This window comes from Cyanistes caeruleus, chromosome 6, assembly GCF_971803275.1.
Source record: "Cyanistes caeruleus chromosome 6, bCyaCae1.hap1.1, whole genome shotgun sequence".
Classification (NCBI taxonomy): Eukaryota; Metazoa; Chordata; class Aves; order Passeriformes; family Paridae; genus Cyanistes; species Cyanistes caeruleus.
Window position 1 is genome coordinate 56,343,423 of NC_141706.1, and position 25,850 is coordinate 56,369,272.

Below are 25,850 nucleotides of genomic sequence, written 5' to 3' on the forward strand. Positions count from 1 at the left end.
GGAAAAGAAGCCATGCAGAAGAGGATGTTCTCGTTGGAGAGAGCACACGCATCTCCTAAGACAAGAGTTACCCAGTTTCTCCTGGCTTCTAGGATTTTCTGCTGAGAAACATGGTTTTATTTCTATACCTGGCCTCTCTCTTCCATTTCTTACCCTCTGGGCTCCCATCTTCCCACTCGGCCACTGAAGCCAATGCTGAAAGTCAGCCCCAAATCTATGCCCTTTGAAGTTATGTGACATGACATAGAAATCCAAGCCTTTCTTGTACAAAAAGTATGATTACTTCACAGGGTTGGGTTTTTTTTTTCTCCAGTTATGATAGAAAAATGTTCCAATCTCAGAAAAAACCTAGAAAGGTTCAACCTTTATGTCACAGCTGATTTGGTCACTGTGTGTATAGGCAGCACAGTTCAAACACTGACTGAGAAAGAAAAACAATCTATGGAAAACACATGAAGGGAGGCAACCTCATGCTACAGCAACACTTCTGTCCTGCTCAAGCAAAGGAACCATTTCTGTGCCTTTATGTATTTATCCACTGCTGGAGAGGAACATCGTTGGAGACAGCTTTTCTCTTTTATAATACTTCCACACACCCAATTTTCCTTTAGCTACATCCCAATCCAAAATTCCCCTGCAAACACATACAGCTTTTTCTTGCAGTCAACACTCCACCTAGCACAAGCCTATTGCTATTTGTTGCATCTACACAAATGCCAAAGCAGTCCACAAGCTGGCTGGGCACTACTTTTACTTTGCTCTTAAAAGTTGCTCACAAAGTTGTCAAGAAAAATGAGTAATGGCTGGCTGAACAGTTTCTTTTCACCATTCACTGTTACTGTTCCCTATAAAAATCTACCAATCTTTCCATGGTTAATAATAACCAGATATGCATACAGTTTCTGGACACATGGCCCAAGTAATTTTACAAAAGGAATTAAATAAAGGCAAAAAGCCACTTTGTTGGGTGACATTTTTAGTGGGTTTTAAGTCTGAGTAAGTCCAGGGTTCTTCCATCGAATTAAAAGAGGCTAACAGCAGTGCCAACGTGGTACAGAGGAGCAAGTTTTGCTCTTAAAGAGTGACTCCTCACACGCATTCACCTCAGAGCAAGAAGACTCTGGCCATGTGTACTGAATGACCTTCTTAAATCCCCTCGCATCAGCCTGCAAAATGGCACTTCTGTCGAAAAGGTTTTACCCAGCATTGTCACTCATAAAACTGAAGATGACTATAACTAGGAGAGATTAGAGAGGGAGAAAAGAGCAGCAGCAAGCTCCTGTTTCTCAGTCCGGCTCACCATGCACTCAGGGGCAAGTCCCCGCTTGTGCCACCCGGCCGATCCAGCATGGTCCTGCCGGTTTCAGGGGAATTACCTCGCGTGGAACAGGGGCACAGCGGGGTAAACAGGACCCCAGCACTCCTGCAGCCTTGTGGGAATCCTGCTAACCACGGACAGGGCACGGAAGGTAACTTTGAAAAACAGGATGGTGAGAAGAACAAAACAAAAATCTCAGACCAGCAGGGAGAATCAAGAGCATAATATGTTCAGCATTTTTTTTTTTAAATCTGCTTTTAAAACTCGGTGTGATTAATTTCGCTCTTTACTGGCAGATGCTGGGAAAACCTTGGTGCCTGGCAGGGCCTGACTTGCGCAGGACACAACTGGGACAGGCTGAGATGGCAGCAGGGAGAGGGTGTTTGGTGGCCTCGGGCTGGGTCTGAGCAGAGGGTGCTGGAGTGGGGCCCCAGGGTGTGGTGGAGTTCAAACAAGGGAAGGAAGGTTTGGTAACTGGCAGGTTTCTCACCTTTAACTCTTGCCGGGGTTAGCAGGGTCCGTGCTGCCGCCTTGGTGAGAGACACCGGCGCCGCGGCCCTGCGGTGCAGCCCTGGGAGTGGCAAGCTGACAGGCACCCTCCACACCGCCCTCTCCTAGGATCTCCCGCAGGGTGCAGTCCCGCTCCTTGGAGAGCCCGGAGCTGGCCTCCACCATCAGCCTTAAAACTTTAAGCCATGAACAGTTCAGCAGCCTTGTTCAAGCCTGAAGCCTCAGCAAAGCAGGGGAGAGCAGCTGCCACTGCAGGCTGCTCCTGTGGGCTGCGGGGTGCCCTGTCCCCAGAGGAGAGACAAGCTCCCCAAGCACACCCTCCACCCCCATCCCTGGGTGCACGCAGGGCTCTGGGTGAGATCACCCTGCTTGTTTTTCTCTCCACACCCCAACAAGGACCTCAACAAGGTCCCGGGGGCAGGAAGCTTGCTCGTTAACCCACTCTCAGGGCACTGTCAGTTGACACCTTCCTTGTGTCATGTGTCCTCCCCTTACTGTTCAGCAACACCAATTAGCAAGACGTGTTGCTAAATACCTGCTGAAGCAGCAAAGGAGTAGGAGGAGGTGACCAGGTAACTCCTCTGCGCTCAGGAAAACCCTAGCAGATTGACAGAAGAAACAAGCCTGGAAAAGCCTCATGAAAAGGATTGCAGCCGAGTTTCTCAGGCACTGTTAGCATATACTTTTAGAAGCCTCTTTTTCTTCACATACCGTTTTCTCCTGGCCTCGCTTTTACAAGTCACTCCCAAGACCCATTACCCCAGGGAGGTTCTGGTAGCAGCACCTGGTGCCATGACAGCCTTGGGAAGAGGACAGCCACCAAGCCAGCTGTGCCAGCTCAGCTTCAGGACACCTTTTGCCAACCTGTCTGATGTCACTGTGGCAGTCCTCAGGTTGTTCCAGCTCGTGTTTCCCTCCCCTCACGTGTGAAGGCATCACGATGGCTGGCTGAGTCCTGCAGTTAATATGGGTGCACGGGTCCATAATGGTACATTGTAAGTGAATGTCTCAGGGTAGACAGCAATAATAATTAGCTGTCATGATTTGAAAAAAGGATAATCCATGCCATTGAGTTAACAGTCACTCACACAACACACATGGATTTAACTAATCTTAATTTGGAGAAAAATAACAATTCTAAATATATCAAATAGCCCATTTCATGGCAACCTGCAGCGGTGTTTATCTCTGGCTTCCAGCACATGCAAGTTATTTAGTTTCTCTCACTGGCAGTTTTACCATTCAAAAGCCTGAAATGAACATTCATGGAGCAGGGGTTGCAGTTAAATCCTGCCTCTGACAGGGAGCCTTTTTTCATGATGTACATCTAGTACAACATATGGGGCCCAGCACTGGTGGCCAGGACAGGATGAATGAGGAATTCCAATCAACTCCATCCCCTTTCCTAGCACTATCTTTGCAAAAATTAGCTCACCATCTTAATGAACCTCTGCTGCTGCTGTAGTTATGTTTCTGAGGGTCTGCTAGCCTGAAGGTGCAGACCTGCCAGTGAATCTGGAGAAGGCCTGGCCCAAGTGGTGCCTGCCCCACAGAGGTTCCTTCCTCTTTGCTAAGGTTCTATGAAACCACCCAGCATTAAAATCAGGCTGAGTGGTAATTTTTTTTAACCTGGGTAATTTCAGAGAATCCTGCTAACAAACAAACCACAGGGCCATGGAGTGGAGATGAGATACCATCAGTCAAACAACAGTGGGAGTACCTTCCCAGGTCATTCTTCAGCCAGGACAGGTCACCTGGTTATGCCCAAGATCTGATAAATATGAAAGATAAAAAGAGGTATAAAATACAACAGTGGTCTATTTTTTTTCCAAAATACCTGCCAGCAGTGAAATAAAAGAAGCAGTGACCGATAACTGCTCGCCAACTCATTGGCCTGGTTATGTTTTGCTGTGCAACAATCTGGTACATCTCTTCGATACTATCACACCCTCTGCACAAGAGGCAGAACTGATTTTCAAACAGGTCAGCCAATTTGAAAAAAAAAGAAAGAAAGAAAAAAAAGAAAGCAACAAACCCTTTACAGGGCAGACTGCTCCTAAGCAAGTCACGTCCTCGCAGTGCCAGCTAACATGCTACCACACATCTTATGGACAGTGGTAACTAAATGAAAACACCTTCAAAACTTGGATTTGTAAATTACCAGTCAGGGAAAGATGACAGATTTCCTTATCAGAAGATCTTTAAAAGATGATTACAGAGACAAAGTTGCCTTTGTCTCCACTGGAATATAGAAGTGTCTGTCGAGATTTGTGTTGTATACATAAAAATTCTCGTGGACTCCTGAGTTCTGCCTCAGCATGTCCCTCAAAGCAGCATCAGGTCTGTTGTTTGGTCAAAAGGCATTCAGGGATTGGGGCAAGAAGAGCTACCAAGAAAGTAAAAAAAAAGACTAAAAGAAAGAGAGGAGGAAAGACCTCAGGAGCAGCCTGTGCCAGGATGGATACTCAGCGCGATTTCTGCATCCCAATCTCCTCACACCCAGAACTCCGAGAGGTACAATGGCAGAGCCAAGCTCAGCACTTGACATACCCTCAGAGCATTCAGCCATGGGGAGCTGTAAGATTTGGTGGCTTAGTCACACTACAGAAGGCTGTACAAGTCATTCTGACCAAATAAGAATGTCTACAAAAATAACACAGGATCAAGGAGAGGAGCTGAAACCTCTTCGAGGACAGCAGTGGTGGCAGCATATTTCAGGGAGCCGGAGTGGCGAGTGGGTGATTTCTGGTTTCCCTCTTCAAATATAAAGACTCAATTATCTTTGAACAGCTTGCTTTACACATGAATTGACACATTTATTTTACAATAAATAACTGAAAGTTATCTATGTTTCCTTTACTGTTAATCTACACAAAGAAATAATAAACAGAGCTTGTCTACAAAAATGCAACTACTGCAGTCCTCAGAATTCAATTAAGCTAAAATAATTAATGCTTCCACCATATTAAATTACTTTATACATTTGAGCTACTGAAGTTTTTTTTTAAAATTCTTTAATCTTTTTCGCCTTTTTATTTAATAAAAAAAAAGTTAGTTTCAAAGGGGGGGCTGGCTAGGAAGGGGAAAAAGAACATGATTTGCTGTTAAAATGTAATGGTCTCCTTTAGCTGACACAGCATGTAGAGTGTTTTGTGCCTTTGATTAAAATAACATTTTAAATGCTTTGAACAAACATATCTCCCCATACTTCTAAGGGATTATTTTACATATTTCTTGGTGGAATAAAGAAATTCATTCTTCCTGTCGCAGTACAGAAAGGCTAAGAATATCTTTCGTCACATATAAAGTAAAAATACTGTAGGCTGTTGCATTATTACAAAAAAAATAAAAAAATAAAGGGAGGGGGTGGCAGGGTAGGAGAAAGCTGCCTTAGAGATTAAGTTTCCCTTTTATGAAATCGTATTTAGTCTCTTTTTTTAACAAATCTAACAACAATGCTCTACAGCCGCTCACTGGGAAATACCTTTAATGTTAAATGCAGATTCTGATTTTCTTGGCTAATGCAGAAAGCCTTTCTATTGAAATATAAATAAGGGGTTTGGTATATCCCACTAAAGCCTTTCCAGTGAATGACTTCTGTGGGTTTTTCATGGCTACCCTCCATGGCTGTAATGTGAGGCTTTTATCCTACTATTGAAAACTATCCGCTGCTATTAAAAAAAAATGTGGAAGGACACTGCACCTTTTTATCTCAGAGCTGGGCTCCTAATTGAGAAAGTATTATTACAGCACTGTTTAGTGGATGCCCCTATCTCCATACATTGCTGAGAAAATGCCAATCAAATGATAAACCCTTTTATTTTTCTCAATTCAAAATCTTTCCTACATATTTTTCATTTGATATTCAGTTTAGTCTGAAAGAGATTAGGTGCTCCAGATTGGCTTTTAATTTTTTTATGCCTTTTCCACATGTGAACATCTCCTTCACGACCTCCTACCCCAGCAGATTTTCTGCATGGCAAAAGCTTTGGTAAAGTTGTTGCTGACCCCAGAAGCTGGGATTTGACAGCACCCTCTGGGAGAAGCCATTGAGGTACTATGGACTGAACCTGGGCAGAGATTAGTTAAGAGATGAGCTCTGGACTTCAGCTGCGGCAGAGCTCTCCTAAACCAGCCGTACTAAGCACTGCACACCCTCCCCAAGGGGCTGAGCACCATCAGCTTGCACAGTGATCAACAGCTATGAGGATCATAGCTCAGCACCACTCAGGCAGCCTTCAGCAGACTAGAGAAGGTCCTGAATATTTCTCTTCTGCTCCCACCAAATGGAAAGGAAATCTAGCCCTCAAATCTGCTACACCATGATGTAGTCATCTCTACCAAGAAATGCATTCACAAGTGCAAAAGGATGAGGAAAGCGGAAAAAGGGTGAGAAAAAGATGGGGTCAGGCCTTATGTTAGGTGTGCTTACAATGCTACAGCACAGGCCTGCCACAGCTAATGCTCTCAAAGCTATCAGCTGCCCCATGTCAAGATGGTGGCTGCACCCAGAAGAATATTCCTAGAAGAAAACAGTGTAGTCAATGAGTATCGTATGCCCTATCCTAAAAGACAGGAGGTCTGAAGACTGCAGCATTTTAAAGCCCACATCCTCACTGATGTGATGACCAAGCTTGTCAGAGATGCTGGGGACTGGCTCAGAGACCTCCAACACTAAAAGCGGGAATCTCTTCAGCCGCAATTGTAAAGATAGGAGCCTCTCACCAGTCTTCTGGGGATCCCCTCATGGGAGCATCTCTACCACAGGCGGGATCCCAGACTGTCAGATCTAATCCCAAAGGACAATTCCTAGAGAAATTGGGATAGTGGCAGCAAAGACAAACTGTCACTGGTCTTCTGTACGGGATGCAGTCGGTTTGAACAAAAAAGGCCCGTTTGAGGGGAGATCCTGCTGTGTAACATAAAACCCCCACTCACTAGCAGGGAGGAGAGTCATCCTTTCACCACTGCAGAGGGGAAAAACACCCTGCTTGATGGAAGCAGCCCCATGCCAGGCACTCTGCAGGAACGACTGCATACCACCTCACCTAGGTGGATAATCATCACCTGCCTGCCCACATCTAAACAGAGAAGGTCCACTGAATGAACATTAACTTCACCACATATAAGAGTTTTAGAAAAAGAAATGCCTGCAATTTGCTCACCCAGGCCAGCCTGTGCTCTTGTATCCTCATTCAGAAGATCTGTCAGGGCTGTGCATGAGAGTGAAGGTGTTGCCCACCCAACCCAAGCCATCTAAGGAGACCCAGGACAGGCAGCATAGGCAGCAGCGCAGGCCAGGAAGCTGACATCTACCCCAGGAAAGGAAAAATGAAGGACTTAATGAAACCCTGCTTTAGCCCTCACAAAAAAAAAAAAATCTTCTTCCCACTACCAGTCAGTGGGAAGAGGATTTTTCCACTGACATCACCAGTGTCAGGATGCAGTCCTTCCCAGTGAGTCTGGATGGGACAAAGGGTGTCTGGAATAGAAATGAACTGAGAACCTCACCAAAGTCTCCTATCCCTCTGCCACTGCTACTTGCTAAAGGATGATCCTGAAGTGTTTTCTGACCCCAACTTTCTGCTTTTTCCCAGATGTACAGACTGCCCCGTAGCTCTTCCAGCTGATAAGAGGCCCTTTTCTCCAGCAGCTGGCCCTGCGCAGACAGCGACAGTGGATTAAACAGGGGGTGGACAGCCCTGCAGGGCCATGAGGATCCTCCAGATGGATGGCTCCGATAAAGAGGTGTTGCTGAAGCCTGTTTCATGGCACTTTCTAGAGGACTCTAGTTAAAAGATTACCTAGGCAAGTTGATTGAGTGTAAAACGTGCTGTACCTGCAATGTTCTCCTGCTTGGGGCAAATTCCTTTTGTAGGCGTGAGAAGACGGTCTTCTTCATCGGGTGTGACTTGGATCCCGATTTCCACTGGCTCTGACACTTTCCTGAGCTCGGCGCGTGAGGAGGGGGGAGGGCTGCTCTTATCCATGCTCTTTTCATAGCAGACACCACCAGTGCCATTGCACTGTTTTCTCTTGTGCTCTATAAAAACCAAGATGTCTCCCAGCGGGAAGTTCATCTGACACTGTCCACAGGTTAACAAGTCGGGGTCTGTCCCGCCTGCGGCGATGCTGATGCCACCTGGGTCTGCTATTGCCAGGCTCTCGTCCTCGTCGGCCAGTGCCGGTTCCACATGGTCAGCCTCTGCTTTGCATGGACAAGGAGAAAGAGGGAGGAAAGGGACAAGGGGAAAAGAGAAAGAGATTGCTTTGAGTGTTCACAGACTCTGAAGGATGCATCACCAGAGGCACAGCCTCCCCCCACCCCCCTCAAAGGAGCCAAGCCTGATTAGATCTTTCTTTTATTTTTCAGCTTTTCCGCTCTCCGAGAATGATTTCAATATATTTTGCAACCAAGCCTGCCTGAAACAAAATGGAAAGGCTGACCTGGCATAGCTTTCTTGACAGCTCCTTCCCACTGCTGCCAGCACTGCAAGGATATCAGCAAAGAGCCATTTTGCAAGCGTTCGAGCCCCGAGTCACATTCTGAAATAGTTCCTCTCTTTTTATCCCACCTTCTCATTCCCTCCGCGTCTCCCAGCCATCTGGCCGAGGCCCCATCCAGCAAAGCTTATGCACCCAAATCTTCCCTTCTTTTTCAGAGAGAGGGGGAAAGCTTTTATGGACCAAACTAGAAGGACCAGGCTCCGTGTGACACAAAATTAGTGCCACCTTGTCCCATTACAGAGTTACCAGCAAGATTAAATGACCACCCATTCGCAGAAATTACAAAAACTGCTTGCAAGACTAGCATAAACAGGTAATGGTCTCATGAGCACTTAAGGGATTTCAAAAGTGTGTACAGTGGGAAAGGGAATGAAGCACTTATTTAACATACTGGAATATTGGCTGAGCCTGAAATATTCCACCCTGTTTTTCCAATGCCAAATAACCCTGACATTGCTATATAGGCTAATAAAAGTTTTTTTGTTTAAATCTTGTCCACAGACCTGTTGAATTTCCTACCTTTACCCCCAAAGACTGTGAAAGAATTTCTGAGTGACCTGAATCAGTTTCTAGGAAATATGTAACTTCTCATTTCACAAATAATAAAACCCAGTATGTTTTAAATTAGTATTTAGAAGATAATTTTTACACTATAATTGTGGATCACAATCCATTTCTGGGGCAAAACATGGTTTGGGGTTTGTTTTCTCTTGTTCTGCCATGTAACTGCCAAATCATACAAACCTTGGACTTTACTCAGGCAAAATTTCCACTGACTTTTGCCTAAGGCTGGTTTTGCCTCTGCAAGGACTATAGAATTTGGGCTGAGAAAAACAGAGGAACTAACAGTATGTAAATCAGTGACTGAGACCTCTAATCGAATCAGGATTAAAGGAATAGGAGGAAAAATGTTCTCTATTAGCCCGAGCAGTTTCCTCATTGATTTCCTGGGACAGTAAGTAACACAAATATCTCAAAGAAGTAAGACTGTGATAGACAGATATTATAATTCAGACCTGGACTCTTCTCCTTTCTGAAAACAAAAGGATTTTTGTCCCACTCTTCAGCAATTGCAAAAAAAAACAAAAAAAGAAACACATAGAAAAGGGGCAAGAGGTAGAAGGTGGAATGCATTGCCTGGCAACAAAAATGTTTAAGCCCTTGCAAAAAGGTAGTTTAGAAAAAGAATTGTTCCCACTTCTGCCTTCCAGAATAAATAACTGATCAGCATATCTACCAGCTGTATTACAAGTTGCATCAGAGCTCTCTAACAGCAAAGGGGAAAGCAGCAGCAGCAGCGCCAGCGCCAGCAGAAAAGGACAGGGACCCCAGAGAAGTGGCCAGGCATGGACCATCCTCCTGGAGCCAATGATAGGCATGAGAAGGCTTATGTTCCCCAACTCACTCATTCTGAAAATCATTAATTACCTTTTTTCCCTTAATCTAAGTTTAAAAGGAGTTTGAAGACAATACTATGCAATTAATGCACCAATTTATATCATGAAAAGATGTCTCTTTGCCATAGTGAAAATGTGCTTATAACCCTGTGCTGAAAAGGCACTGCTGGGAAGGGAGCGGATACCTGCGAACAGTGTGTCACAATGCAAAAGGTAATTATTTAGTGCTGCAGTTCCCTTTAATGATCTAACATTGAGCAATATTGTTTATATTGAAGAGAGCTTGCACCTTTAATTACCAATTATATATAGATCATTTTAGAGCCAAAAGAAAAGGACTGTGAAAAGGGTCTTTTAGAAATGTGCACGCAATTTGTAGCCAGAATTCCTATTAAGGGGGAGCAGTGTGTCAAAATATTTTAAAAAACCGTACAGAGAGGCATACACAGGCATGAAGATACACAAGCAGGAGATGGGACAAAGAGCTGGAAAAGACAACATGAAAACAGAAACTGAACCAAGGGTCGTAAGAATAAAAGATGGCACGAGGGGAGAACGCTTGTTACTAGTTTCACTAACATTCCTGCAAAGCTTTTTGATTAAAGTCCGTGTCTTAAATTACAAAGGCTGAATTTTGGCATTTATATATATGTAAAAAATAGAAAGAAAAGCACGGATATCAACTTTATTATCTTTTTGATGTGAGGATTTATATTTGTTTTTGCCTGTGATTTAGATCGTGCTCTTCAGAAAACGTAGCAAAATTGCTGCAATTGATAAGGGTCCTGACCAGGCATCTGTGGAAACACGAAGGAGGTTTGAACAGCTAAACTGTTACGAATTCTTTCTTTTCAGTTCTACACTTCATTTGAATATTAGTTAAATCCACATATGCCTATTCGCTTACACTCGCTCACTCTCTCTTTCCAAGGACTCTGCAATGGCACTTTTTTAAAATAACATCTGGTATTCCTTCATATTTTGGCAGTCGTCACATCACCAAAAATCAGCTTTTCGTTTTCTTGGTATGCCGAGCCCTCGTGATTAGTAGTAATTGGGTTTCAAACTATCAAAAGATTTTTTTTACCCAACTCTATTTCTGATTTGAGCTTAATAAATCATCAATCATGAGACCAGCTATTCACCCAACAATGCAGAAGCTATATTACATCCCCTTATTCACAACATGGAAAACAGACATAAAAGAATGAAAAACAAAATACTGAATAGATCTTCAAATGCATTTTATCCATGTCAATTTGCATTTATTTTTTTTTTACTCGGAATAAAAAAAAAAAACAAGAAAGAAAAGGCTTCCTATTGACAACTCAATTAAGCCATTAAAAACCTACATTCAAGTAACATTACAGGAGAGATTTAAAACCCACAAAGGGAAAGAGAAAAAAGCCTGCAAGTCCAGCCCATAACACATCGGGTCATGCCTGGTTAATACAACAGCCAAGATCTTAGGCTGTTTAAGGAGCCCTTTAATACCAGTGGGGCAATTTAGGCCAGTCTCAATCTAAAGTTCTGACTCTGCTTGTGTCTGTGGGTTTAAAATGAGTCGCTTCACATTATTTGAATTTAACTCTGTGGTTTTATTGCTGTTGTTGGTAGATGCGTTTAGAGGTAGGAGGGTGTTTCTTCACAAGTATTTATTTAAAATTAATTTCTATTTTTTAAGAAGAAGAAGAAATTAGGCCACACAAAATAGGAGAAGGGAAAACATCTCGTGTCACTTACATGAGAAAAGTAAAAAAAGAGTGAATGAGCTATTTCCAGCCAGGACTCGTGCCCTGGTTCTTTCAGGCGTGTTAAGGTGCGCCCAGTATTTTCCCTAAATCCAGACATTCCTACACAGAGGATTACCTTGGCATTGCCTGCCTAGGGAACACAGTGAGTTGGCGACAGGCAGTCTTCAGGGACATGAGTGACACTGTTGTTATATGATGGCTTTGTGAAATTAATGCAACCGGACAATCTAAATCATTTGCTTTACTTAAAAAAGCGTTACACTTGCTGACTGGACTCTAAGCAGCATCTCCAAGATCTCTGGCTGCCTACCACACTAAAATACAGTGGACAAACCCCTTAATTCCATAAAGGCACTATCACAAAGCCACCAGCACTCCCACTCCACCGTGGTGACATCATTAGAGCATATGTGCCCCATGCAAACAATGCTCTCATGCCCAGTATTAAAGTGAATGCACATGCTAACTACTTTCTGCCTGTCAGTTGTCTTAAAATCTTACCCACTAATAGTGGAAGAGACTGTTTTGCTAAAAATCATTTCCAAGACTTTAAAGGACAGACTCATGGATGCTTGTTCACAGAGTTTGGGTGAGGCTGGGTCCAGACAGCAATCATTTATTTTCTTGTCTGTTTATTGCTCTGCAGATCTGGAGTAAGGAGTCTAGAAGTTGCCCATCTATTCTCTTCCTCAATTTTCTGTTTCTACAGTATCAAAATGAGGCAAATGGGGAAGAGGAAATATTTTGGTGTTGGGCCAAAGCGTTGCGTGTGAAACTTCCCCCCCGTGTCTGGTTTCTGCACAAATCAATAACGGGGCGGTGAAGGTGAGCGCTGCCGGTGCCTTCACTGCAAAGCTGCTGCTGGAGCCCTGCCTGCTCCAGCACACTGCCACAGCCACTGCCCACCCTTGTGCCCACCTGAGGGACAAGGCACAGGCCACCCCAGGGGCCACCCTTCTCTGGGACAAGCTGGGGGTGAGTCCACCATGGGGACACAGTTCCTGGTGGCCAGGTACAGGACGCTGCCTAGAAATGTGCTGCAGCATGTCAAGTGCACTGTTCTCCTCACACTGTCACTGCTGTCTTGAAGGCACAGTCGGAGAGAGCTCAGCCTAGCTGGGGAGCAAGCACAAAGGACTGCCTTGCTCTTCAGGGTGTTGGCCCAAAGCAGGCCTGAAAATGATGTCCCTTCAATCAACACCCACATGTCACATTTACTGTAACATCAACATGCTTAACGGAAATAGCTCGAATCACACGCTCTCTGGCTGGGTTATCACCGAGATCGGTGTCAGGATCCTTGCTGCACAAAGACTAACGCTGCTCAAAGCGGGCGACGTGGCTCCTTGCCGTCGAAGTTTATCAATAAACTGCTTCCAGAGCATCCCAGCAGCTCCCTGCAGCCGCAAGGTGCAGAGTTGAGATTATGCCTACATATTGCATCAGCATCACACTCAGCGGCATTAGGCACCGCTTATCTGCCACCAATTTTTAATTTTTCTGAACACTGCAAAACAATTGTTTGCGATACTTAATTCTTTCATAAATTCATAGTCTGAGGCTGAGTTCACCAAAAGCGGCAACTCGATGAAGGAGCCCCCGAAACACGGGTGGCCGCACTCCGCCTCACTTTCCCAGCAACTCTCCGGCATGTGCAAAGTGCACAAAGGCGGCCGGAGCAGCGGCAGGCTCGGCTGTGGCGCTCGGTGCGAGGCGGCCCCGCGGCAGCCGCAGAGCCGCGCTCCGGCGGGGCCGAAGGTGGCGGCAGGTGCCGGGGCCCGCAGGATGGAGCCCGCCGCCCCCGCCGCCACCGCAAGGGACCGGGACGCGGCCGTGCTCAGAGGGGGCCAGGAATGACCCGGGCACTCCAACGCTTCAGCACCCGCAGAGGGCTGCGAGGTGAAGGACTGTGCTGCAGCACTGGTACCTCAGACACCTTCTGCACCAGAGCGAATCTCTCCGAAAGCAGTTTAACCCTCTGTACGCACCTGAGACAGAACAAGCCCAAGCACTGCCACAAAGAGCCAGCCAACACATCAGGATTTGGGGAAAAGAAGAAGGGAAACGTCACAATAACCACGCCGGACCCAAACAGGACAAAAGACAAGAATATCCAAGAATCTGCACAAATCTCCAGCACTTGTCAGATGTTATTTCTGCAGAAACTATGTATAATGTTACAGAAGGGAGTAGTGTGTCTCTTAAGTAAACTATACATTCATAAAAAAATATTTACTGCTTTTGAAATCCGAAAATGTATAGGCTCTTCTATAGACTGCAGAAGCTGTAAATCTCTGTAGATAAAATGGGATGTGATGATGTGATATAAAAGCATTCTTTGTTCCCCAGTGAATACATTTGTTTTATTTAAAACTAAACGACAACCAAGGAGAGAAAGGAGTGCTCGGTGCCACAAAAGGAGAAGGAGCGGTATTTGGGTACAGGCTTTCAACTGGCATAGAAAATAATACTGGAAGCAGAGATTCTTACCCAAGGATTTAAAAAGCATGATCAAAATTAAGTAATTAGTTCTGAGCATGTATTAAACACACCACAGCTCTGTTCTTTTCTTAAATATCAGACTCAAAAGAGGCTGCATTTTTCAATTGTTTACGGCACACTGTTGCTGATATACGATTTTCTTGAGGTTTGGTTTTTTTTATTTTTTTTTTACTTTCATAGAAACATGCTCATTATAACATTCAGCGAATTTATGGCTTCTTCCAGTGGCTTAGTAAAAGGGGTCATAAAAAAGTTAAGTAAACCAGTATGTTTTTTTCCTCTCCCTTAACTTTGGATTCCTTTTTTGTACTGTGCTGTCTGGTGCTTAGTCTTTGGAAAGTACCTTGGGCATATCCAGCACACACACAAATTATCAGCTGCTCGAGGAAAAAAACCAAAACAGAATTTCTTGCACTGAGGCAACTACACAAAAGACTTGCATGTGTCAAAAATACAGAACTAAGTCCCTGTGAATGCTGCACCATTAATCAAATCCCCAATCTGGTGTCACTTTTGCCAGTAAAATGATTATATTCTTCTAACCCCCTTCTACTGGCGCGTGCCTGCAATGCATGAAGTGTGTCCCTCTACTTTAATTTGTTTTCGAATAGCCTGCTTTAGGCATTTTTTATATATCTTTAAAAAAAAAAAAAGAAAGAAAGAAAGAAAAAAGAAAGGGAAAAAAAAGAAAAGCAAAGAAATAAGCTGCTACTTAAAGCTCCAGCAAGGGTCTACAGTACTGAGCAAGCAACAGCTTTTTGAGAAGGAGGGCAGACAGCAAGAAAATTTAACTGATGTTCAGGAGCCTCTGAGGCTGCAACTGAGTGCCGAGAAATGGTGTGCAGCCTGCCCAGATACATTTTAAAGAAGTAAATAAACACCGAGGAGGAAGGTGCTATAGTACAAGCGGCTGAATGAATCATGCATTTATCAATGCATGCAGTTATTGATGCCTTTTCCCTCCCTCATTAAAAAGATACATACATATAAAGCTGTCTACAGACGATGCTGATGCTTCACCAAGTGCTTTAGTGGCATTGCTAACTTTAAAGCATGTGGATAAACCCCAGCCACTCTTTTATTTTTCCACATGCTTTCTCTGGACGGTGCCGAAGGGAGATTAAATTCAACCAACAACTGGACTACAACCCTAGAGAAACCGAACTGCAACCAAAGAGTAGGAAATGCTCTGGTGAGGAGGCTGAGAGCAATTTTGGGGTAACAGGTCTCTGCAAGCAAGCTTTTCCACCAGACTTTGACCTGAGGGAGTGGGAAGGGTGGGGGGCAGAGGAGGGAACGAGAGGAAGGGGAGAATGGGTGTATGTGCACTTGGTGGGCAGAGAAGGGGGGGAGGAGAGAGGGATAGCTGTTTCTCTTGATAACAGTTAACAGTCATGCAATGGAAGGAAAGCCACAGTAAGTGAAGTCTGAGGTTTTGGGAGGGAAGAAAGGAAGGTTTTCCCCATGGCTGTACAACACTAGCATCAGCAACGGCCCAGGCACTGTGCTCTTCAGCTTACCGGTCTGTCAAATGAACTGGCTGCTGTCTATATGCTTCCAACTAGCTCAATTCAAACATTAAATGAAGTAGAGAAATCATCAGATAAATTACTGGTCCTCTCTACCCAAGAGTGAAGGGTTTTTGTACAGCTGATGACAGCCCTGATCCTTTGTCTGACCTAATTTACTTCTCTTGAAGGTTAGAATAAAGCACACTTTCCTGTCACAGGATAACCTCCATGCACATATTGCACCCTAAAAATAAGAAGACGCTTGTAACTTGATGGACTTCTCAGGATGGGTGAAACAGATATGCAAAGCTTCCCGTGTGTACGCCACTAAATTTTACGTTTGGGCAGGAAAGCGTCCTGCTAAAGTCCGTCCACGACACGCGAGCCGACGGCAGCAGAGAACAGCACAAGCCCGTCGGAGAAGCCTGTGAGCTGCTCAGCAGCAACTTCTACGTGACAGATGTGAATTTGTGTTTATTTCTCTAGGAAAAACAAAAAAAAAAGAATGCTTATTTTCATTTGCAGGCACTACAGATAGTTTGCTCTAAGGACCGGAGGATCAAAGTGCGGCAAACTATCTCAAATCCTCTGGTCAGGATCACATGTGGCTTTCTGATATGTAATCGAAGCCAATTTCTATACGTGTATGTCTGCTTTGTAGCTGCACACATCTTGTCCTACAACTCCAGCTTCTTCACTCTGTTTTCACATCCACTGGACCAAACACATGGATCTCTGTGGGTTCCCCCTGCTTCCCGCCACACAGGAGCTGACTCGTGTGCAGGTAACGTTACCCCGATCGCTATCTGACAACAACAAATTGAGAATTTAAACATTGTCTGTTGACAATAAAAAGCACCGTTAAAAACTAATTTTAATTAAAAACTCCTGTCCACCCGAGTCAATTAATCAGCCGCGATTTAGTTAAAAATAGATTTGTCTCGCTGTCAGCCTCTCTCGGCTAGCCCTATATAGATCTTCGCATGAAAATCAATAGTCCAACTTTGTGGCGAGCCCATCTCGGTGCGCTGCGGGCTCCGGCGGCGCATCCCGCGCGTCCCGCGGCGGGGCCATCGCACGGGCTGGGAGCTCCCCCTAGTCGCCAACCCCCGCCACTGGCGGCCGGGACACACGGCAGGCTCCGGCAGCCGGCGAAGTTTATTTTGGAAAGTATTTTCCATCAACAAACAACACAAAGAGCAAAGAGATCCAGGTAGGAAATGTGGGAGACGGGCTAGCATCGTGTGCGAGGCATTTTTGAAGCAGGGATGTTTGCTCGCAGCGAGCTCAGCCTTGGGAAGAGCAGCTGAAGTCAACCAGTCTATAAATGATATCAAAAATTCGTACTACTTCTTCGAGCGCACACTTCTCTAAGTCATAATTATTGCCAAATATGCCAGAAGACAAGCCGTTGTTCTGCAGAGAAACACGCATTTTGTGCAAAACAAGGGCTCCCACCATCCCTATTAAAGGCAGACAGTTTGTAAAATCTTGAAGAGTTCTATTTCTCAGTATTTAAATAAGCCTGACAAAATATGCTCTGCATCTGCCGACCAGAAAAAAAAACTGCAAAATGGTTTCTCACCCACTGTATATCTATTTAAGCCACCGGACACATCAACCAAAAAGGTCAGAACAACCCACAGCCACAACCTAGTTACTCTGCACCAGTTTTAAAAAATATTTTTAAGGAGCAGAAACTATGAAAATGTGCCAGTATTTTTTTTATCTTTTAAGTCAAATACAAATATATTCAAATGAAAGACAAACTGGGAGTCGACAACATGCAACATTTTTTTTTCCCCCTGTCCTCTGTAAAGTAAATACATGTAATGTCTTTTAAAAGCACGTTAAGCTTTTCTGTGCACAGCCATACAGGTATTATGAAAAAGTCATCCATCCTTAAAATAATAGTAATTTCCTCTCTAATTCTTCAGTCACAGCTTACATTCTCTTTGTATTAGAGTTGATTACATTGGTGTGGATTTTGTTCTGCAGGGAAAGTGCATTAATTGCTTTAAATTTAAATGTATTTTAAGAGAAGCTCCTTGAAGCAATCTGCAAAACTTTGACATGCAAAAAATCATAGGGGTTTTTGTTATGATTTTTAATGACTACATACAAAACAAAGTGATACAGGAAATTATTGCTCTTCCTAGGAAACCTGTTGACCAGGTACTGAAGACCTGCCTTGGGAAACCTGGTTCTCTGCCTGGAATTGTATGATTTTCCTGTGCTTTTCCCTTTCAATCTTTGCTGCTGCTCTACAGAAATGTTCTTGCTTTGCCGCCTTCTGCAAAACTGCTACCGGCGAGCTTTTCACATGCTCTTGCCTTTCACATTTCCTTCAAATGCAAAATGCAGGGCTAGTTTGAAAACAGATTTCTTAAGTTAAAAATGGAAGATCTTAAGCTGGAAAATCAGCAATTTGAACCAAACCAAAATAACATTTCTTTGCACAGAGCAGCTCAACACTTCAGCCTCCTCCTCTATACATAATCAGTTCTTTTGCACAGTCCACCCATTTAAATGAGCTTGGCTATCAAGTTTGCTCTGTCCACCATCACTGAAGAAAGGTCCAGAGCTGCTGTTTTCTCCCCATGTGTTTCAGCTCTTTTTTTCTGTCCTGCACATACACCGTTACAAGGCTGCCTGGGTGAGCCTGGCAAGGACAGGCAGGCCGCTCCGTTTTGCAGTCTGAAAGACCACTGTGCTAATGAGATGCTGCAACTCTGGAGCACAACTACATTGCACTTTCTCTGCTTTTTGAGTTTGTTTGTCTTACACTCAGGATCTAAACGTTTCTACAAACATCAAGTGCATGAAACCAAATAAACTCCAGCTGAACAGTGTCAGAAAACCCTTCTCTCTCTCTGTCTCTCTCCCCATCTCTTTCCCTGCCTGGCAGAGACCTCCAATCCATCCCGAAATGCAACTCCCCTGACAAATGCCAAAAAGGGAGACAGGGAGAAGAAGCCCAAGCTAAATACAACATAAAAGCAAGATTTCTGAAAACAGTATCGATTCATCCTGGCTTTGGGGGCTTGGCTTAGAATTGACTCTATTTTGTTATAAGTGCTTTGGTTTCCTATTCTGTTTGCCCACTACTTTTCCAAACTCCCCTTTAGAGAGGACACTGCCTGGCTGCTTTTCCCCCATGAATGACACTTCCCAAGGAGTGCAGAGACTGCGACCCCCTCTCCTGCCAGCGTGCAGCTGAGGCTCAGACCTGTGTGCTGAAATGCCTGCGCTCCTGCTCCCCAGCCCCAACCCCAGCCCGACGCAGCTCCCCCCCGCTCCCCCGCCTCCCACCACCTCCTCCCCTGGATACCTTCATTTTTTTCTGCCACTGTTCAGTATGCAGCCTGATTTCTCCGCCAGCTTCCTCAGGATGGAGAGATAGATAAATACAAGAGGGGAGGGAGGGAAGCTCGTACTGCTTTGCTCTCCATTCCTCCCCCAGCCTTCCCTCTAAACCCATTGTACACGCAGCTCCTCGGCACCTTTTAATACTCTCCTGCTTCATTATTTACCTTCAACTACAGCGATCAGAAAAGGAGATCAAATTGGAATAACAAACCTACCTGGCTCTCTTCTCCACCCCCCTTCCTCCCGCCCCCCCCCCAGCAGCAACAGCAGGGAGAAAAGAAATGTTTCACCCATTGAAACAAATTCAGACGTGCGCAACAAAACAGATTTTCCGCACACCCCCTTTCAACACCCCACATCTCCTCGCAAGTGAGACAGAAAACAAGTGGGAGAAATTACACTGGGCGATTTAGGTGGCTGTTGATGCTTTTTCTTTTAAAAAGAAAATTTGAAAACAGAAAAGAGGGGAAAATGAGAAGCCACCAACAAAAAGGGTAAGACATTTTCCAAACCGGATGGTTAAAATCAAATATGCAATTAACGAAGGGGAGGGGAGCTGAGGAAGGGGGGAATCCACCTTTTATGGTGATGCAAATCTGGCTTCAAAATAACAATGAATTAAAAACAACCCCCCCCCAGAAAAAGCTGAATACCAGATGCATCTTCATCAAGGTTCCACCAGCTGATGGGCTGGGGGTGGGGTGAGGGGTACTTTTTAAAAAATAAAGACCTACATTAAAAAATGCGTATATACATATATGTATATATATGTATGTATGCATGAAGGAAGGGAAAAAAAAAAAAAAAAAAGAAAAAGAATACAGAAACAGCGAAAGAAATTTATATTTCGGAACTCAACCCGTCCCCCAACAGCTCTCCGCTATGAAAAGAAAATCCCAATGGAGGTGGAAAAATTATATACACATATATAACTCGATTCCCAAGGAAATCTTACAAACAGAAATTTATCACCGGTAACAAAGAAAGAGAGGAGCTCGCAAGCACCAAATGCTCCTGGCAGATGGCTCCTATTCTTGGCTTTCAGGGGAGGGGAGAGAAGCCGGGGAAATATTTTATTTATTTATTTAAATTTTTTAAAATCTCAACATAAATATTCGGATCCGCCGCGGCTCAGGCTCAGCCCCGGGCTGGCTCCGTGCGAGCCGCCGCCCCCCGCAGCACAACAACTTGCGGGCTCGTCCTGCGGGCCGGGGGGGGCAGGGGTCCGAGCGGGCTCGCCGGCTGCGGGGCCACGGTGTGCCGGGCATTTCCTTACCGCTCCCCAAACTTGTCCTACGCTATAGGAGGGAAACGGGGACCCCCCTGACCTCCCCCGTGCCCCGGAGGCGTCGGAGCAGCGCGGAGTGCTGAGGGCCACCCGGCCCGGGAGGCGCCCCCACATCCCCCCCCCGCCTCGCCGCACAAGCCCCCGGGGACGGGAGCGGCGGAGCAGCCGAGTGGGGAACGCTCGGGAACCTGCCCCCTACTCTGCCTGCAGGCACTCGCCCCTCTCCCGCAGCTTTAGGGGTGGGAACGGGGAGGAGGGGGATTCTGGTGCTGGGGGGAGGGGGGATGCCTCCTTCCCTCCCCCCCCCCTTTATTTTTTCCTTCCCTATTTTTTTTTTTTTTTTGGGGGGGGGTGGGTGATGGGGGAGGATATGTGTGTGTTTTCACTTACAATGGGAGCTTCAGCAAAGTGCAGCCTCCACTGCTGCCCTGCAGGCGAGCCGGTACCGCTGCCCGGCCCGTATTTCGTGCACTCCATCCCCGGTCCCCGCCTCGGCTTTCTTCGCGCCCCCCGCCACCGACAGACGCTCCAGCGCGCACCCGGCCCCTCGGCAGCCCCTGCCCTGCCTCCAGCCCCAGCCGAGCTGGTTCTGCCTTGCCCCGCCATTCAGAGGAGAGTTCTTTTTCCCCCGCCGGCGATGCACCTGGGGCGGGCAGGGCGCAGCCGTCCCTCTACCTGCCCCGCGCTCCGGTGCCGGGGGCCCGGCCCCGCCGCCGCCGGCCCACGGTCTCCATGTGCTTCCCGCTAAATCCCCCCGGCCGTTCCTCGCCTCCCTCCCTTGCTGCCCACCTTGATCCTCCTCCCTCCCGCTTCCTCCGCGGCCCGGCTGTCACGCCGAGGCAAGGCTCTCGGCCAACTTTTCCCACCGCTCCGCACTGCCCCCGAAGCAAGGAACGAGGAGCGGGGCCGCGGGCGAGCGGCGGAGCCCCGGCGGGCTGGCCCGGCCCGGCCCGGCCCGGAGCGGCGCGCCCCGCTCCGCCGCCCCCCGCACACGCAGCCGCTCCCCGGGAGAGCCCCGCGCCTCCCCGCGCCGCGCTCTGCCCGCCCGCAGCTCCTTCCCCGCTCCACGCCGCCTGCCCTCCCGCCTGCCTGCCCGCCTCACCTCCGCACCGCTGCAAAAACGCACAGCAAACTTCGGGCTTCTCCCCCCCTCCACCCCCAGCCCATCCCCCCCAGCCACACACCCCCCTCCCCTCTTTAATTCCCTTCTCCTCTCCCTCTCTCTGAAGTCATTTACCAGCTTTGGTTGCTCCTGGAGTTTCCCCCCCCCCCAACCCCCCCTCTCCCCAACCGCTTCCTCCCCTTCCCTAATTTTGCTTCTCGATTTCGGCTCGGTCTGGTTCCAAGTTCAAACTTACGTGTGATAATCTCTCTTTGTGACAAGTGCTGCGGGTTTCCCTGCTTGCGACGGGACATTGCCCTGGCATTTACACTGGCATCGCCTGGAGAGCTGCACTGGTTTGGGGGGATGTGTTGGGGGGCCGATCCTCCTCCTCTTTTTTTTTTTTTTTCCTCTTTATTCTTCTTCTTCTTTATCGAGTTCTTCTTTCAAAAAAAAATCAAAAACGAAAAAAAAGCCTCCTTTTTGTTGCTGCTGTGGTGCACTGGATGGGAATCCCTCTCAATTAAAAATCATCATCATCATCATCATCATCAGGAAAAGCTCTTTCTCGCTCTTTTTCTCTTTCTCTTTCACACACTGTCTTTTCTCCACTGCTTGGACTTCCAGATCTCTTCTTGAACTTAGGAGGATATGCACCGCCAGTGACACTTTTTCTTTCCCTCTTTCCAGAGTGCTTGGCAAATTGGCAAGTGCGCTTTTCCACCAGGAGGGTTAAAAAAAAAAAAAAAAAAGAAAAAAGAAAAAAAAAGAAAAATTTGAAAAAACTGTAGTAAAAAAAAAAAAAAAAAAGAAGAAAAGTACTAGAATTGGGATAGCCCCCACACAAAAAAAAAAAAAAAAATCGCCAAAAAATGTTTCTCAGAGATTGACCCTTGCTGGGTAGATATATAGAGAGAATTTTTTTGAAAAGGGGTAGCCGAAACTGTGTCTCCTCTTTCCCAGTTCAAGTGGCACTGCTTTGCCCTGGTGCTTTTGGATTGCCAGTGCTCCTGCACCACTTTGCACTCTTCCCCCCTCGCCTGGCACTGGGACTGGAAGGAAGGAAGCCCCCAGTGCAGCTGGGCTGGTGCTGGCTATTACTATTATATATTGCAATGTGAAGATGGCGGAGTCCTGGTTCTCTGGGAGCGCTCTGTCTCTCTATGGCTGGGGCTGCCTCTGTACAATGGGATAAAATTCAAGTTCAAGTGCGGACGTGACGTTTAATCTGCACTAGAGACAAAAAGACCCAGAGAGTAGGAGCACTGGGGGCGACTAGCGGTGGCTTTTTAACATTGTACCCTGCAAGAGAACAAGAAACGCCACTCGCACACACCGCACACACCGCACACGCACACGCACACACACCGCACACACCAACTACGGCACACGCAGGGCTCGCCGCCGCTCCGGGCTTTGTGCAGTGCCGCTTTCAGCCCGCCGAGCGCCGGCGGCCAGGGAAAGAGAAGGGGGAAGGAATAAATCCGCATCCTTACGCACGGCCAAACTTCCCCGAGCCCGGCGCCGGCCGCAGCGGGGGCGGCTCGGGCGGGGAGGCGGCCGGGGTCGGCGGGGTCCGCGGGGTCGGCGGGGGGAGGCGCTGCCGCTGCCCGCCCGTGCCGCGCTGCCCGCCCGTGCCGCCGCCTCGCCTCTGCTCATCGCGCCCGCCGCTCTCCGCCGCCCGGGCTCGGCGCTGGGTCGTGCTCCCGCCGTCCGTGCCCAGCAGCGGAGGCTCCCCAGGGGTCGCGGGCTGCTCTTCCTTCCCTCCAGGCGCCGCCGCAGCATCTCGGCGGCGAGCGCGTTCCCCCTGCATTTCTTTCAAACAGTTTTACAACAACACAAATATCTGTGTGGGCTGGGGAGAGGGATTTTTTTCCCCCCCCCCTCCTCTCTCCCTACCCGAAGTGCGATGGTAGCGGGACACGCGCGCACACCCGATCCGCACACGCACACACGCTCCGACCTTCTCCCACCCCCCAACCCCCCTTCCCTTAAAATCCTGGCAGAGACTATTTTTCCTTGGAGAAATTAAATCTCAGCCACGAACGGAGAGACGCCGAGTTCCCAGGAACCGCATCCCAGTGCACTTGTCCTCCTATTTCACACGCAGGTAAATGCCCACAACTGCGTGCGTTTCTAACTTGGAAGATTCTTGGAAACCAACTTTTCCCCCCTCTACCTCCGCTCTCCCGGCCCATCTCCTGAGATTGTTTCTCTCTCTCCCTCCTCCCCCGATAAGTAAACAGCTCGGTGCAAACAGCTTTTCAGCACCAGGTCTGGCCAGGGCGAGGGGAGCGGGGAGAGGGGAGGCCTGGGGGGTCGGAGGCAGATGGAGCAGAAAACCGAGGAACCAGCCTGTACCCGGAGCCCACTCGGAGACCCGCGCTGCACTCGTGTCATTCACTTTCCACGTTATATGAGTGTTTTTCGTGTTAAATCGCATGAGAGTCTTGAGGGGACCAGAATTCATCTCGGTGCCCTTAATCAGCTTTGAGAAGAATTTGGCTAAACAGCATCGCTCTCGCCTCCTCCAGCAAATCTGCCTCTCCCTCCCCACGCCGCCAACCCGCTCACAGCTGGCGTTGCGGCGCTGCCAGACCCCGCAGCCCGGGCCGGCGGGCGCCGAGGGCGGCGGGCACGGCAGCCCCGGCCGGTGGGCGCGGGGCCAGCCCGGCCCTGCCCTCCGCGCCCGGCCCTCGCCTCTACCAGCGCTCCACAGGCACGTCAAGGGCCATTAGCGGCGCTTAAACCGCTGCGATTGCTCGCCCTGCGTGTTTGGTTTGTTCTGCGGGGTCCTGCAAAGGAAAATGACCGTGGTGAGGGCAGGGGCCTCGCCGCTGGGCCGGGAGGGAAGGGCCCACGGCCCCGGGGCCCCGAGGGGGAGCCCCCAGTCGTGCCCTGCGGGGCAGCCGTGCCCGAGTCGGGATAAAGAATACGGCACCACGGCGGGGGAGCTGGGCGGGAGAAGGGGCTCCGACCCCTCGCTGACCTCCGCCCCCGCGGGAAGGGGCCCGGGCCGGGCAGCGGGGACGGAGCCGCCCGCAGGGCTCTCCCCGCTTTGGTGCCGCTCTGCTGGCGGCTGGCGAGGCCGAGGGGCTTTGTGTGGCCGGCCCGTCCCCAGGCCACGCCGCGGGGCCGCGGGGCCCTCGTGGGGTGCAAAGTCCGGCCGGCGCCGTTCTTCAGCGAGCTGCAGGAAGCTGCACCCCTCGGGAGCGCGGCTTATCGGGAAGTTACTGGGCATCATCTGTTGATTAACCAGTGTCTTCCAGTGGGCACCGAGAGCAGGAGATAAGGGCCGGCAATGATTGACCAGGCGGACTCCCCGGCTTCCCGGGGCAGCGGGGCCGCCGCGAGTCACCTCCCGTCTCTCCTGCTGCGGGCAAGGCTTCGGAGGTTGAGCCCCCAGCCTGCCTCCTCCTCCTCCTCCTCCTCCGAAAATACATCCCAACAGAGGAAAAAAAATTCCAAAGTGATTTCTCAGTCTTCTCTTTCCTCCCCTGTCTGGCACTTGTGATCATTAGCACTGAAAGCTGTTAATGTCTTGTCTCACAGCTCCCCCTTTAGTCTCTCTGCTCTCCTTGTCTCGCGTTCAAAGCCAGATCAATAGCAGGCTCTTTCTAACCTTGACCTATCCCTCGACCTGCCTCCATCTGCAGCTGGCCCTGCGCTTCTGTCTCTCCCCCAGCCGCCGCAGCAGCCCCTTGAGAGGGCCCAGGGTCCCCGGGGGCTCCGGGGCGGCCCCGCTTTGTCCCGAGCTGCGCGGCCGTGCCGGGCGCTCGCCGCCGGCAAACGGGGCTGAGCCCCTCTGTGAGCGCTCCGCTCTCCTGGGCATGCAGCTCACCGGCCACCGGCCTGCACACTCGGGGAGGCAACTCCCCACGACAGCAACAAACACCCAAAAACACCCACAAAAATATCACCAAAGAAAGAAAAAAGGCCAAGCAAAATGGGAGCATAACCTGCAAGAAGAAAACAAGCTTTTCTCTAGCTTTAGAAGTACTATGGTCCCTTGTTTTAAATTAGGGGAAAGAAAGCACTCTCTTTCACTAAATATCTTGTATGAAGGTAATAATCTTTTCTGTCTTCGTAATATGTAAGGGATTTGAGGAGTTCTCATACAGAAACACCATCCTTATAGGGAAAAACAAGCTTATCTGATGTCAAATATTCCATTTTATCCTATACACAGTGAGGCATGCTGAGTTGAGAACTCTCAGCACACAGTCTCACCTTCTGGGTTTCTCTTTATTTTTTCCTTTTTTCCTTTTTTTTTTTTTATTTTTTTTTATTTAATCGTGCAATGTCTTTAGCTAAAATTTGGCACGGATATAGATACATAAGTAACATCAGCTTCAGTGTAAAGGGGAAGTCCCAATATCCACATGGAGGATAATTCAAATGCTTTTCCCCTTTCTCCCCATTTGGTCAAGTAACTCTTCAGTGGAAGCAAATTTGTAGCTGCAGATTCTGTGTGATGTGATTTTGGTTTCTGCTCAGTCTTTAATGTGAAAGCTTATGCTAAGTTAGAAGTGAATTGTTTTTGATACAGGTCTGGGAGTTGGGGAGGAAGGAAGGAAGGAAGGAAGGAAGGA

The 25,850-nt window shown here is 47.9% G+C and overlaps 1 protein-coding gene across 4 annotated transcripts in view; it reads right to left on the reverse strand.

The window, feature by feature from the left end:
• BCL11B (BCL11 transcription factor B) overlaps positions 1-22,459 on the reverse strand; it is a 92,411-nt gene extending 69,952 nt beyond the window's left edge. For 2 of the 4 annotated variants that reach the window (XM_086892824.1, XM_086892822.1), the window contains exons 1-2: positions 21,515-22,459; positions 7,668-8,033 (exon numbers count right to left, since the gene is read on the reverse strand). In XM_086892824.1, the coding sequence (XP_086748950.1) occupies positions 7,668-8,033; positions 21,515-21,572 (424 nt within the window). In that variant the 5' untranslated portion in view covers positions 21,573-22,459. Of the gene's footprint in view, positions 1-7,667; positions 8,037-21,514 lie in introns of all 4 variants that reach the window. The other 2 variants (XM_086892823.1, XM_086892821.1) reach the window with 1 other exon arrangement.
• Positions 22,460-25,850: the final 3,391 nt, after the last annotated feature.